The sequence below is a fragment of the Theileria orientalis genome, chromosome 1, assembly GCF_000740895.1.
Source record: "Theileria orientalis strain Shintoku DNA, chromosome 1, complete genome".
NCBI classification, from domain to species: Eukaryota; Apicomplexa; class Aconoidasida; order Piroplasmida; family Theileriidae; genus Theileria; species Theileria orientalis.
Genome location: NC_025260.1, coordinates 1,363,880 through 1,376,523, shown reverse-complemented (window position 1 = coordinate 1,376,523; position 12,644 = coordinate 1,363,880). Strand labels below are relative to the sequence as shown.

Genomic DNA, 12,644 nt, shown 5'->3' with positions numbered 1-12,644 from the left:
GCTTTGATGGGGTGTCGGATCTTCTAGATGCTGGCTGAGCTCATGCCAGTGGCCTGTTGGGCTCTCGTCCCATTCACATTTCCAGCCGCCTGGGCTTCGCCGGTTAGTTGCGGCGGGGGACTCAAACTTAGGCTCCACGTGCCCGTGGTGTGTGGTCCACTTCCGTGCCCTCGCCAGGTCTACACACGCCAGTACTCAACGTGAAAACCCTTGATAAATTTGCCCCTTCTCCCGCCTCCTTCGGTCATGGCCTACCGTCTCCTCGGCGCCCTCTCGAAATGACCACTCCAACAACAGCAACACCCAACTCACCGCGTCGTTCCCCCCCTACTATTGGGGTCTTCAGTGGCTGTTTTGTGTACGATCCTCGTACGCACAGTCACTCACGCCCGGGCCTTGTAACCTTTTCCTGCTAATTTATCTTAGGTTTGTAGCAAGAATGGGTTTAATCTTTAGTTTGGATTTTAATTTATATCGATCTTTTAGTTTAATCAGATTTTATCGATGGGTAATAAGTTTTTTTATTTGGCACATTTGTTGATTTTATAATTATACAAGGTCCTTATATTTTCCAGTTATACCTAATTTGTTATTTTCACAGAATACGGAGTTTGTAATACCATTATTTAATTTTAGTTTTGCCATTGCAGGGTTTTTTTATCATGTTTGTATACTTTGTACCCACAGGTTTTGATTGTTTTTTTTTGAGTACCATCTATCATTGGATTTTATAAATTTTATCTTGTTTACCTCAAGCTCGCCCTTGACAGCGGTCTGGGTGCTTGGGTATTCTTTAAGTTATTGAGACTTGATCTTATTTCTTTTGTCATTTTCACTTGATTGAGTTGAGACTTTATATTGTTTAGTCGTCATTTATTTATACCAGTGTTTATATCAATCTTACCATTTGTTTTGAGACTATTATTAGGGTTTTTTGGATGTAATTTTGAGAAATATATTTTAACTTTTTCATTGCCCTCTCCAGAGGGTCCTGGGCTTCTATATTGTAAGAGTATTTTTTTTTACAGTAATGAATTGTCATAATTAAACAGTATACTAGCCATAATTATTTTGTAGGTAACCTTTTTGAAATTTTAACTTTGGATTCAAATGTTAATAGAATCCTAATTTTTATTGTTTCATTATCTTTTTTGGATTTCTGCATTTGTACGAGTGATTGGTTATTTTGCGGGTTGATTGTACTTTTCTTTTGTTTAGTTTTAGCACCTTAATGATCGGCATTCTGCCTGCGTTTACCCGCAGTCACTGCTGTTTATTGGCTGTCAATAGTTGGTTTTTAACTAGCAATGGTTTTCAGAATTGACGGTTTTATATTATTTGCGATTATCGACCCTTCTATGATCATCGGATTAATTTATGAATGTGTATGATTTTTCCAATCTTCAATGTGTAGACAGTGTTATCTGTGTGTTGAACCCTTATGTGTAATTACAATCTGAGCTTTATTTTAATGACTTAGATCGTGCCTGTAACGTTTTCAACTTTACTCTGCACGATATATTTTAAATTTAACTTGATGAGCACTTACGAGATGAGATATATTTATTTTTTATTTGTTCTGAATTTATTATTTAACCTATACTGCTATGGCCTTTTCGCCTCAAGCAGTCGAATTGGTATTAACTAAACTTGGGCCGTTGTTTAGTTTATACCTTTTCAATGCCTTAAATTTGATTTCAAATTCGATTTAATAGTCGCCTAAATATTTTTAAAACAACACCAATTCCTAAAATTTTGCCCTTCTAGGTCATGTTCCTAGTTCGGTCTTCTTTCCTATTATGGCCCCTTCTCCCTGATTTAGGTTAAAATCTTTTTAGGGCGTTTCGGCCATTTGTACAAGGGCCACGTGGCTGCACTAGCCTCGCAATGTGTGAATCTGGGACTGTTCTTCAAAGTATTTTTGATCATCCAGCTGAAGCCTTTGCGCCTCTAGTGACACCATTGGCAGCATTGCCCTTCGCCTGCTACTTGGGGTGCTAAAACTGGCCTTTCAAGTCGTAATGGTCTGCAGTGCTACCAGCAACTGGTACGGCCACTCGGTAGCAGCTGTGGGCCTTCTACCATGGCAGCTTCTATTTAATAGTTTGGTATTTTATGGATTTCTGCCTTTCTATAAATTCAAGCTCGATTGGTTCAAACAAACATGCTTCTACGGATCGAGTGGCTCTAGTCGTTGTTACCCTAACTTCCCCTATATCATAGAACTTAGTTAGGTGCCTGCGTACTACGGTTCTAATTTTATTTTTTTTAAGATCAGATGCTATATAACAATATTTTATTAGTCACAGTTCTTTGTCTAATTTTGTTTTAATTGATTTAAACCAAAAAGAATTAAAAATTGAAAAGGCTTAAAAACATAAAAACGTTAAAATTAAAAGGAAATAAAAATATCCAGTGAAGCTGTCGCAACAGCGGATGCTAAATCACTTAACCTCAAACTTTTTACAATTTAAACGCCAATACCTCCAGTAATTACAAAAAAATAAAAATAAATTTTGTCTTAGTTATGCGATTTATTATGAGGATATATAAATTTTTCGATAAGGGGATTTTTGAAGAGGGAGTAGACTGCCAAATTCGGCAGCAATTTTGGGACTAACATAGCCTTTTCTGTGATACGATACAAAATTACCATATTAAAACTCCTTTTTTAACTTTTATTAAATTACCTTCAAATTTTTGTCCGTATTTATAGAAATCGCTATTAGGTGGATAATAAGGATCTTTGCCAACGCGAGGATCTGTATATGTATAGTCGGAAGTTGGCCAACATTCGTTACTAGTTTCAGACAATGTTTGAAGCTGATTTGAACGTTTTAGTGGTTGGATGTGGTGGACTAGGTATGAGGAACATGGCTAGTCAATATCAAAATCTAGTTATTAGTATCTATTATATTTACTTCAAGTGCTTGCAGTTTATCATTCCTAGCCATTTGTATTTACATTGCTCTTGTAGGATGTGAGCTCGTCAAATCTTTAGTTCTCAACGGATTTAAGCGCATATCAGTGGTCGATCACGATAGGATTACACTCTCGAATCTCAACAGGCAGTTCCTGTTCCGTCCATGCGACGTCAACAAGTTCAAGGCGCAGGTGGTGTGCGAGTACCTTAACCGCTACGCTCTTGCCGCCGACTCCATTACCACCAGTTGTCCCGGTGGCACCACTGATACTACTGCGGATTCCAGAATGACGTTCTCGCAAGCCGCCTGGGATGATGGTGCGCCGACTCAGTGTGCTGGTCGGAGCCTGGACCACTCCCCCGGCCCGCTGGAGCGGCGCCCTGCTTCCCCCGCTAACTCACACGAGGGCACCAGCGCCCCAATCGGGGACGAACCTATAAGTGCAAAATGGTATGTCACACAAGTAACTGAAAGTAGTTATCTATGTCTGTCTGTACCAAGTACCTATGTATGTATGTCTGTACCAAGTACCTTTGTATGTGTGTGTGTACCTATGTATGTATGTCTGTACCAAGTAGTTATGACGACTAATTGACTCAAATTAATGTAGTTACTGCTGTAAGGTTCAGCAGCTGGAACTAGAGACGCTGTCGCAATTTGACGTTGTCTTCTCCGCAGTGGACTCGGTGACAGCGAGAAGGTGGCTCAACTGGGCCCTGTTCCAGATTGTAGACCGCAAGCAGCAGCCAGGCGGACCTTCTAGGCCGGACTCGACGAGCCAAGCAGACCTGGGCACCCGTGACCCTGCAGGCAGGGAGATTCGCCGTTGCTCCCGCACAGTGCTGATAGACGGCGGCTCCCAGGGCCTTTACGGACACGTGAGGGTGGTTTCGCCGTTTTCCACCCCCTGTGTCGAGTGCACGCTCGGGATGTTCTCGCCCGAGCCCCCCCTGCCCTGCCTCTTGACGGCACTGAGGACCCCCGAGGACTGCGTCCGTCACGCACTGAGCCTCCAACTTGAAGCCCCGCCCGATCACGCCAGTGATGCACATCAAGTTGGCCCGGAATTACTTCTGGACAGGGTCTACGAGTGCTCCAGGGAGTTGGCCGAAGTTAACCGCATTGCCGGGGTGACTCGCGACCTGGTTGACCGGATTTGCAACAGGTCCACCCCGAACGTGGCCACCACCAACAGTGTGGTCGCCTCTCTCATGGTTAACGCCCTGTTGACCAGGATCAGAGACGGAGCCACTGCAGATAACTTCTACTTTTACACGGGCCGCTGCTCTACTGGGCTAACAAAGTTTTCCCTTGAGCCCGATGTGGCCTGCACAGTGTGCGGGTCCGAGTGCATGGACCTGAAGACGTCCCGCCGCACTACGCTCCGCGAGCTGCTGTCCACGCTGTCCTTGCGGCTCAATTCAGAGGATCTGAACCTGCTTTCCGACGAGGTAGCCATTGCTTATACTGTGCTATTTACTCTACTTGCCACTTGTTTCCTCTTACTACCACCTCTACCCACGTCTTAGTGTACAACTATACTGCTACTCTATTAACTAGCTACTTTCTATCCACTTGGTATTAACTAGTTACCCACTAACTGCTATCCACAGCCACAACGATATACGTAATATACGCATACTGCGACTACCTTATACCATCATACCTACTCTGGTTTACTTAACAAAGCATGAGTATAATGTCGTTTAGGGCACAATCTACTTGGGCGCCCCTGCGTCTCTCAGAGACGCTTATAGACACCGCTTAGATACGAGACTCAGGTACCGACTTACACGTTGATTAACTACCCTGTAGTGATATAGTCGCGGGAAGCTGCAAAATATACGTTACAAGTTCAACCGGTCGGACCACATGGGTGGTTAACCTAACCTTTACCTACGACTAACGCCTATGCATATCTACTACGTGTTAGCCACTCCACGTCACTGTTTCCGAGCAAGTTTCTAATTAAATTCATAGTGTAATTTCTGACGAGTAGTCTGCGTAATGAAATTGATAAGGCCGGGTGCAGATGTTTTGTAGCACACTGTTACTACTGTTACAAGATTAAAAAATCAAGTCCGTCCTCAATCCAGAATACTTTGAGATATCAATGGTGTATTCAGACTCTATATCAGACCATGTAGAATGGCGATAAAGAATGGCTTATTGGTAGCGTTGTTAAGGATTAGCGTGTAATGTAGGATGCCATAGTAGTGGTGTAGCTAACGTTTAATCTAGTAATAAAGAATGCTTTACTGGTAGCAAGGCTGAAGTAAATATTCTAACATAGTTAAGAAAGGCGGTAACTGTAGCCAGGGATACCTTTCAGTAGCATTAGGTCGTCGCGGTTATTGACGTTCAGCACGTCCGATATTTGAAGCAAGGCGGTAAACTAATAAACATGTTATTCGTTTTAAATGGTACCACAGTACCTGCCTGCGAATCTCCTGGTTGTAGCTGGAACACGCGTAGACGAGCGACCTAATGGCAGTGTCAAAGTAGACTGCGCCATAAATGGTAAACCTCTTACTGAGAGTAGCTGTTTCCAGATACTTGGAGAGCTAAAACAAGTGATTAAAGTGTTATTTAAAAGGTGTAGGTGGAGTAGCCGTATTGTTAGTGTTGGTGAGGCATAAATATTTGTGAAAGATAGCTAAGCACCTTCTCAACCAAGTTAGTCATGCACTTGAGAGCGACCTTCGGTGTGTAGTTTGTGTCCAGGTGTCCAAGGATTACGTTTAATACTGATACTAGTTGATCGGCAAAAGACTCATCGTTCTGCAAAACCATTATATTACCGTTTTAAGTAATGCATACTGTATACTAGCCAGCACACATCAGTTATCAACCAATACATAATAATTATTGACCAGCGTACGGCAGTGTTTACCCAAATTGTTGCAAATTGTCTAGTTGCTAGTATACGCTAACACATAGTCACACATAGTCACCCTAACTTAGTAGATAGTTAGCGATATGCAATAAGTATTAAAAAACTCATGGTCGACTATCGACATAATAGTGGGTGTACGCGTGAATACCTGTGAACGTGAGTACTTTTCGTCGTCCATTTCAAAGTCGACTGCGCCGAACTTGAGCAGTGGGTCGTTCAAGTGGTCCTTCAGGATGTTGAAAACGTACTCGCAGCACGTGTTCAGTATCTCCTCAAGCTCACTCGCCACTGAGTCCAGCGTTTGTATGGTGTTGTCGATCAGAAGGTTCTGTTGTTGTTTTTCTGAAAAACGGTTACACGGCTGTTCATAGAGCAATGTGCATTATATATCTCCTAGGGCTCTGTGTTATACTGTAGTGGTTGCTAGAAGTAACAGGTACGTAGTTAACTAGGCGTGGTACCCTTGAAAAAGCGGTCGGCAAAGGATTCACTCATCTCCTGCTTGAATTTTTCCAACAGACCTAGGCACTCCTCGACGTTGTTCAAGCTGTGGACAAAGCTGTGCTTTGAACCAATCGAGTCTGGAATGGAGCCTCGTGTTTTCTTCAAGTGATCTTCGAGCATTGTTTGAACTGATGAGCTGCTCAGATTGTCCAACTTCTGTAGTCATTTTACCAATACTTGCTACTGCTAATTATAGAACTACCACTGTATAACCAACTTATTATAATACCAATGTATAATTAACCAGTAAATAATAACAAACACCAGTGTATAACTAACTATTCAATTGTTGCTGATAGCTGCATAATCAACTTAGCGTACCTGGGCCCATCGCTCGTATAACGATCTGCTTTCCACGAGGTTGCCAACAAGTGCTGTTTTTAGCTCACCCCCGATAATCGCTGACGTCTGGTTGAACGTCGCGCATGCCGTCTGAAGGTCACCGGTTCCGATTGACCTCTGCTGCGACTTCTGCAGTATGAAGAACACGTCGTCGACCAGAGTGCTAACCGACTGGTAGATTGCGTCGACTTGAATCGCCTGCTTGACGTACTTTAGGATGAACACGTGCTGCAGCTGCACGTAGGCGCTCAACAGTGACTGGAGTGTCTTCGTGGCCAGACTTAGGGTGACGAGCCCGTCAGTGCCGTAAGTGTTATTAGTGAGTGGCGGGCTATGAGGTAAGTTGTTAGTATTAGGCGGCATGCTAGATTGTAGGTTGGCGTTGGCGTCAGCATTAGGTAAGCTGCTATTGCCACTGGGCAAGTGGCTACTTGGCGGAGGCGTTACATTGACTACGTTGGGGCCTCGGCTGAGTAGTGAAGTGGTGAGCTTGGAGTAGACTGGCCTTGTCGAGTCCCTCAGTGCCGACTCGAAGTCACTCCACAGCGAGGCCATCATTGCTATGGTGTCCAGCACCGTCTGGTACTTCGAGTCTGCGACTACAGTTTCCACAACATTCGCGTCCTCCAAGGCTCTTTTTAGTCGACTCAGCAGCGCTTCGCTCTCCAAACTGTTGTGGCTACTGGTGGCGTTGTCCCGGTGATTTAGGGCTGTGTTTGTGGCCAAATGTGCTTCATTGGCTGAACTTGTCGGGCCATTTGTTGAATAAGAGGCGCTGTTGCTGCTGGTGCTACCACTGGTGACACCATGAAAGGACCCGGCTCGATTGGACACGCCTGAGGCGTTATAACTCGTTGTTGCCGCCACCTGTGCTGTAGCTGCCGCAGACGTTGTTAATGCCGTTTTCACTGCGCCATTTGAAGCACTGTTGAAGCTATTTGGAGCACTGTTGAAGCTATTTGGAGCACTGTTGAAGCTATTTGAAGCACTGTTTGGGCTATTTGGATGATTATTGGTGGTAGCACCCATACCGCCGTGGTAACTGGTGCTACTGGTAGCAATGTTACTATGAGCAGCAGCAGCACCGTGTGCATTCGTGACACAGCCCTGAGTGTTAACTGTGCCGCCGTAGGCACCACTCGTGCTGTAGAGAGTAACATTGTCAATTCCACTGGTGCCGATAGCGTTGTCGCCGCTGTCAACCGCTCCACCAGCTGCTGCACCTGACGGTAGGACTGCCGTGAAGTGCAGCTTCACGAACTCCACAAACATGGCCGCCACCTCCACGGACACGTGTTCGTGTATTTCTCTGCATATTTGTATGTAGTAGCCTCCTCCCAACTCACTCAGAACCACGTTGGCCTGGTATATGAGCGCGTTTCTCGCCCTTTTCAATGCACTTTTCAGCGTCTTGACTTCACTCCCTGCAGTCATTTTAGTCAAGCCACTCGTACCACTGCCACTTCCAATGCCAGCGGCATTGGAAGCGGAGGTGGTTTGAGGGAACTCTGCCCTTATTGCACTCAGGTAACACTTGAACACTTCCGTCTCTGAGCCGAGGCACACTGCCAGCCTCGTCAGCATCTTCGGCCTGTCTGCAACCTGAACGATTGCGTTGGGAGCACTGGTGCCAGTGTTGGCGCTTTGTGGTTCGCCCGGTCCTTGCGCCACGCTTGGCCCCGTGGCAGCCGCGTCTTTTGACCCCTGTGCTGCAGGGGCGGCACTCGGCACCTGGCCGCCCTGTCCAACTGGCCCTTGCGCTATTGTCACTCTCAAGTACCTTAGCACTGCCCACTTCAAACTTGCTATCACCTGGCCTATGTGGCCCTTGGTGATAACTATTAGTGCCTCGTTCCAGTATCCGTTCTTCTTCGCCAACTCCACCTGCTCAACGTACCTGCCAACCTGCTCAAATAGCAGTTCCATCGATTTACTGGTGTCCCACAAGCTAAGCTTTTCAAGGGGGGCTCTGCTTGCTATGTTTGCAGGAGTGGCAGCACTCATGGCGTTCGTGTCACTTTGTGCTCTATCACCTAAAAACAACTCCAAGTGCTCCTGGGCCCCCAATTGCAGTCCATCTCCCATTAGCTCATCAAATCGCCCTGGTCGCACCTCATATCCACCATTCTCGTCTTCTAAGTCGCCGAGCCCGCTCATCTCTGTAAAAAACTTGACCAGCTTTGACGCCGACTGGTACAGCACGCTCGCACACTCCACTATGCTCACTGCGCACTTCAGCTTGTTCAGCACGCAGTCGCTCTCGTTCGCTATCGTCTTCAGTCTGTTTCCGAATGACTCTATCCTGTAAAAGTTGTCTCCGAGGCCGATGGAGCTCCTGCCGCTGCTGAACGTCATGCTCGCGGCCCTGTTGGCGTTCCTGTTTGTGCCCGTTTCTTGGGTTTCGCCCAGTGAAATCGCTCTGCTCACTCCCGAATCAAGTCTTCCCAGCGACTGAGTCCCGAAACTCCCACTTGCCACGCTGAAGCTGTCGACGACTGGGGAGTCCGCCCTGTCGAGGCTGCCGAGCCTGAAGAGGTTAACGTCGCCGCTTCTATCTCCGTTGGTGTCCGCGAGTGCTGTTGCTCCTCGTAGGTGTTCCAGCGCCTGGTTCTCTAGAACGCTCAACTCGCCTAGAATCTCATTTTCTGCGTCTTCCAATTCCTTCAATGAGCAGGAAAGAACGTCCATTCCTCCTCTGTAACCCCTGCAAAGTGGGACAATTTTGTGGTATTAGCCCTAAAAGCATTTACTTGGTCGTTTACATACAGATACAAGCGAGATACTGAATAAACTAACTAGTATTTCCTAACTTCGCCACACAATGTGTAGATTTTTCATAACGTCTATTTTCTCCTAATGTATCAATAACTTACTCTAAATTGTTATTATCTGATACATTGTTTCATTTTATTTACCAATCATTTGCTTTTACAACCCACATTGTTTTTAACTTTGATGATTCCATGAGTCTACACTTTTCCTTCTTCTTATTTTATTTTGTTATATTCCTTATATTATCCATTCCCCCTCATTTTATTACTAGAATATTTACTTTTATTTATTTTATTTGTTACTATACTATGTTATTTTCTCTATCCATCTATCACATATATATATTTATGTACACACCTATACGCTCCCAGGTGTTCTCGTATCATTATCAACACTTATTTATGTTAGTTCCTTGTCCATTACATACACTTTTATTAAATCATACACTTTTCATCAACAAATACATCGTTCTTTCCGTTTAAATAGTGCGTAGTTAAGATTTAAAAATTAATTAAAGGTCATCATATTTAACACTGGGTCTTGAATACTCATCTGGCGCAAACGTCACAAACTCCTGAATATCATATTATTATCCATGTTACTATCATTTGTCTCTAACTGACGGTGGATACTTCTCTACTACGTACCTACTAGCTATACCGTGGTTAACTATTACCTATTACCTAGTATTAAATAACGGAGTGTGATTATCTATTACCCACTACCTAGCATTAGATAGAGTGTTTAACTATTAATACAACTATTACGCCTAACTAGTACTAAAAACTGCTGATCCGCGCTCACCTTTTTCAGCTTCGGCTGGTCAAAGTCGTAGTACTCCCGCGGCCTCTTCTCGCGCCCCGTGAGGTCCATCGACTTGAAGAACTCCTTGGTCGCGTCGTCAAAGCTCGAGTTCGGCTTGTGGATGATCGGGATCGAGACCAGGTTCTCAAACGGGTTCGACCTCGTGTCCCTGTGGGCGTTGTAGAAGATCTCCTTCATCTTCGGCAGCCCGCACTCGACCACGACCTGGTTGTACGAGTCCGCGTGCAGCTTCCGCAGGTGCTTCCATACGAACTTGGCGTCGTTGAAGAGCTTACTGCAGAGCTTGCAGCGGAACTTGTCGGGTGCGTCGATCAGCGTGTTGATGTTGCAGAACTGCTTCCACTTTTCCTCCACCGACTCTGAGAGCTCAAACTTCGGCGGCGCGAGCTCCGTCTCCAGCAGCTTGTTCGCGAACGACTCCACGTCCTTGATCCAGAGCAGCTGCTGCTCCGACACTGTGCAGGTCGACTTCAGCTGCTCCTCCCACTCTGGCGTCGTGGTTGTCCCCCCGTGCTGGTCGTTCTGATTGTCCTGCTGATCCTGGTGACTCGAGTCCGCCAGCTGAAACGTGGCGAACCTGATCCTCGGGTTTTGCGGGAAGAGTCCTTCCTCCTTTTCGAACAGTTCGTTCGTCAGGTCTATTCTCACGTATCCTGGTCCTCCTGAGTCCCACAGGTCCACGTAGTTGTTTGTCTTGAACTTTCCGTAGTAGCAGTAGCTGTGTATTTTGCGCAGGTACAGCAGCTGCACGTCCAGCCTAAGCCTCAGGTCCAGCGACTCCGGGAGCAGGTCCGGCAGAAAGTCTCCAGTTTTTCCCATCTCGGAATCTATTTGCACATTATTTTGTTATTTTTATATATATATGGTTATCAGCGTGCATCAATTTGTATGAACGTGTATACATGTATTTATATATGCGTGTGTGAGTGCTTCTGACGGTGTTTGTTATCCTCTACACCTCATGTGCCTCTATATAGTCACTATTTACCAAGCATATACCAAAATATGCACATACCCAGCTTTCTTATCAGCTTGCTCGTAAGGGCCAGGTCCCTCTCCATTACCAGCGGGTGTGAGCATATTGGCGGGCATATGAACACTGGGAGCCTCTCTCTTATGGGATTGCATGGCCTAAACACCAACACTATGTCGTCCAACTTGATTTTGGACTCGTTCAGGTGGGACGCTACCTTCGCCAGGTCCTCAGTCTCCGGCAGCGTTATGAATGCCGTTCTGACCTTGTCGTGTTCTGCGAAGTAGATTGGTACGTTTTCGTAGTACGGTTTCAGTGCTTCCACCAGTTGAAATATGAAGACGGACGAGGGGACATCCACTAGCAGTGAGGTTTCTAGGGGCGTTTTAAGCTGCAGGCGACTCAACTGGTGGTTTTCATTCTGACCATGTGTACCTAAATCTGCGTTTACTCCCTCTGCGCAACGAGCTTTATGGCTCATTATCTTTCTATTATTTATCTACTTTCCTACCATCGTTGCGGTCTCCTCCTTGCTGCCCAGGCGTGCTGGGATACTCCACTGGCACCTCTAGTGCCCATTCGTTAAGTGTGTAGGCCGACTCTGGCAGCGGGTGTTCGTCTGACGACTCCTTGCCGTAAAGTCTCTTATAGCTTATTTCCAGCAACAAATCATTGAACTTTCCTGACTCAAAGTTCTACATAGACGTTATTTCCGTTTTAAATTTTTTCCAATAGAGCCGTAGTGTAACTCTACGTGTATCTAGATGCTTAACTACCATATTGTATCTGTTCCCTATTATCTAAGACCAATACCGATATAAATTGTGAGCTCAGATTTGAAAAAGACTGTTTGGATAATTCGAATCCCTTTTCAAGATAGTATGGGTGGTATTTTTCAAGAAAAAACGGCAGGTGCTAAAGCAATCATTATCCACGATCATACTAATGTTATTACACACTGTTACTGACTGTCTGTGTTTTCTATTAGATCCTTACCTCGTATTTATTGTAATATAAGTTTATTTCATTGTTTAGAAAGGCTAACAGGTACTTTGAATACTCTTGAAATGCTTTTTCTGGCGATATTTGGTCCTCCTGTGTATAAATTCAGTGCCACTAGCTGCTTAGTTACTATCGGCTGGACTTGCCTCAGCCTACTATCTGTTATCTATCTATTTACGTTGCTCGTTTCAGGTTACCTTGAGGGCCACAAAGTTTTTAAAGTTTAGTATACGATGTGATTCACCGAATCTTCTGAAAATGGGATTAGCTCCTATTTAACGGGCGGAGCGTTTCTAATAGGCGCCCAATAGCTTTAAGGGATATGCCATGGATTAAATAAACGGGATACCTTTTACGATATAATGGTAAAGACACCTTGACCATCTTGTTATCACCTTTTCAATGG

The 12,644-nt window shown here is 45.1% G+C and overlaps 4 protein-coding genes across 4 annotated transcripts; 2 read left to right on the top strand and 2 right to left on the bottom strand.

Moving 5' to 3' along the window:
• Window positions 1-27: 27 nt before the first annotated feature.
• TOT_010000570 (hypothetical protein) lies at window positions 28-416 on the top strand (the record flags this gene model as incomplete). Its single annotated transcript, XM_009691114.1, has 2 exons — window positions 28-102; window positions 132-416. The coding sequence occupies 2 exons, from the start codon at window positions 28-30 to the stop codon at window positions 414-416; spliced, it is 360 nt and encodes a 119-aa protein (XP_009689409.1).
• A 1,191-nt stretch (window positions 417-1,607) lies between these two features.
• TOT_010000569 (NEDD8-activating enzyme E1 catalytic subunit) lies at window positions 1,608-4,830 on the top strand (the record flags this gene model as incomplete). Its single annotated transcript, XM_009691113.1, has 8 exons — window positions 1,608-1,660; window positions 1,839-1,994; window positions 2,033-2,229; window positions 2,417-2,489; window positions 2,928-3,374; window positions 3,535-4,393; window positions 4,635-4,705; window positions 4,740-4,830. The coding sequence occupies 8 exons, from the start codon at window positions 1,608-1,610 to the stop codon at window positions 4,828-4,830; spliced, it is 1,947 nt and encodes a 648-aa protein (XP_009689408.1).
• A 387-nt stretch (window positions 4,831-5,217) lies between these two features.
• TOT_010000568 (uncharacterized protein) lies at window positions 5,218-9,354 on the bottom strand (the record flags this gene model as incomplete). The annotated part of the gene is made up of 10 exons (XM_009691112.1): window positions 5,218-5,319; window positions 5,360-5,488; window positions 5,589-5,705; window positions 5,969-6,162; window positions 6,282-6,480; window positions 6,646-6,997; window positions 7,083-7,093; window positions 7,168-8,268; window positions 8,437-8,619; window positions 8,842-9,354. 10 exons carry the CDS (start codon window positions 9,352-9,354, stop codon window positions 5,218-5,220), a joined length of 2,901 nt encoding a protein of 966 aa, XP_009689407.1.
• A 595-nt stretch (window positions 9,355-9,949) lies between these two features.
• On the bottom strand, window positions 9,950-12,622 carry TOT_010000567 (uncharacterized protein; the record flags this gene model as incomplete). Its single annotated transcript, XM_009691111.1, has 8 exons — window positions 9,950-10,012; window positions 10,243-11,082; window positions 11,364-11,642; window positions 11,740-11,931; window positions 12,050-12,151; window positions 12,233-12,331; window positions 12,436-12,490; window positions 12,588-12,622. 8 exons carry the CDS (start codon window positions 12,620-12,622, stop codon window positions 9,950-9,952), a joined length of 1,665 nt encoding a protein of 554 aa, XP_009689406.1.
• Between the last annotated feature and the right edge of the window lie 22 nt (window positions 12,623-12,644).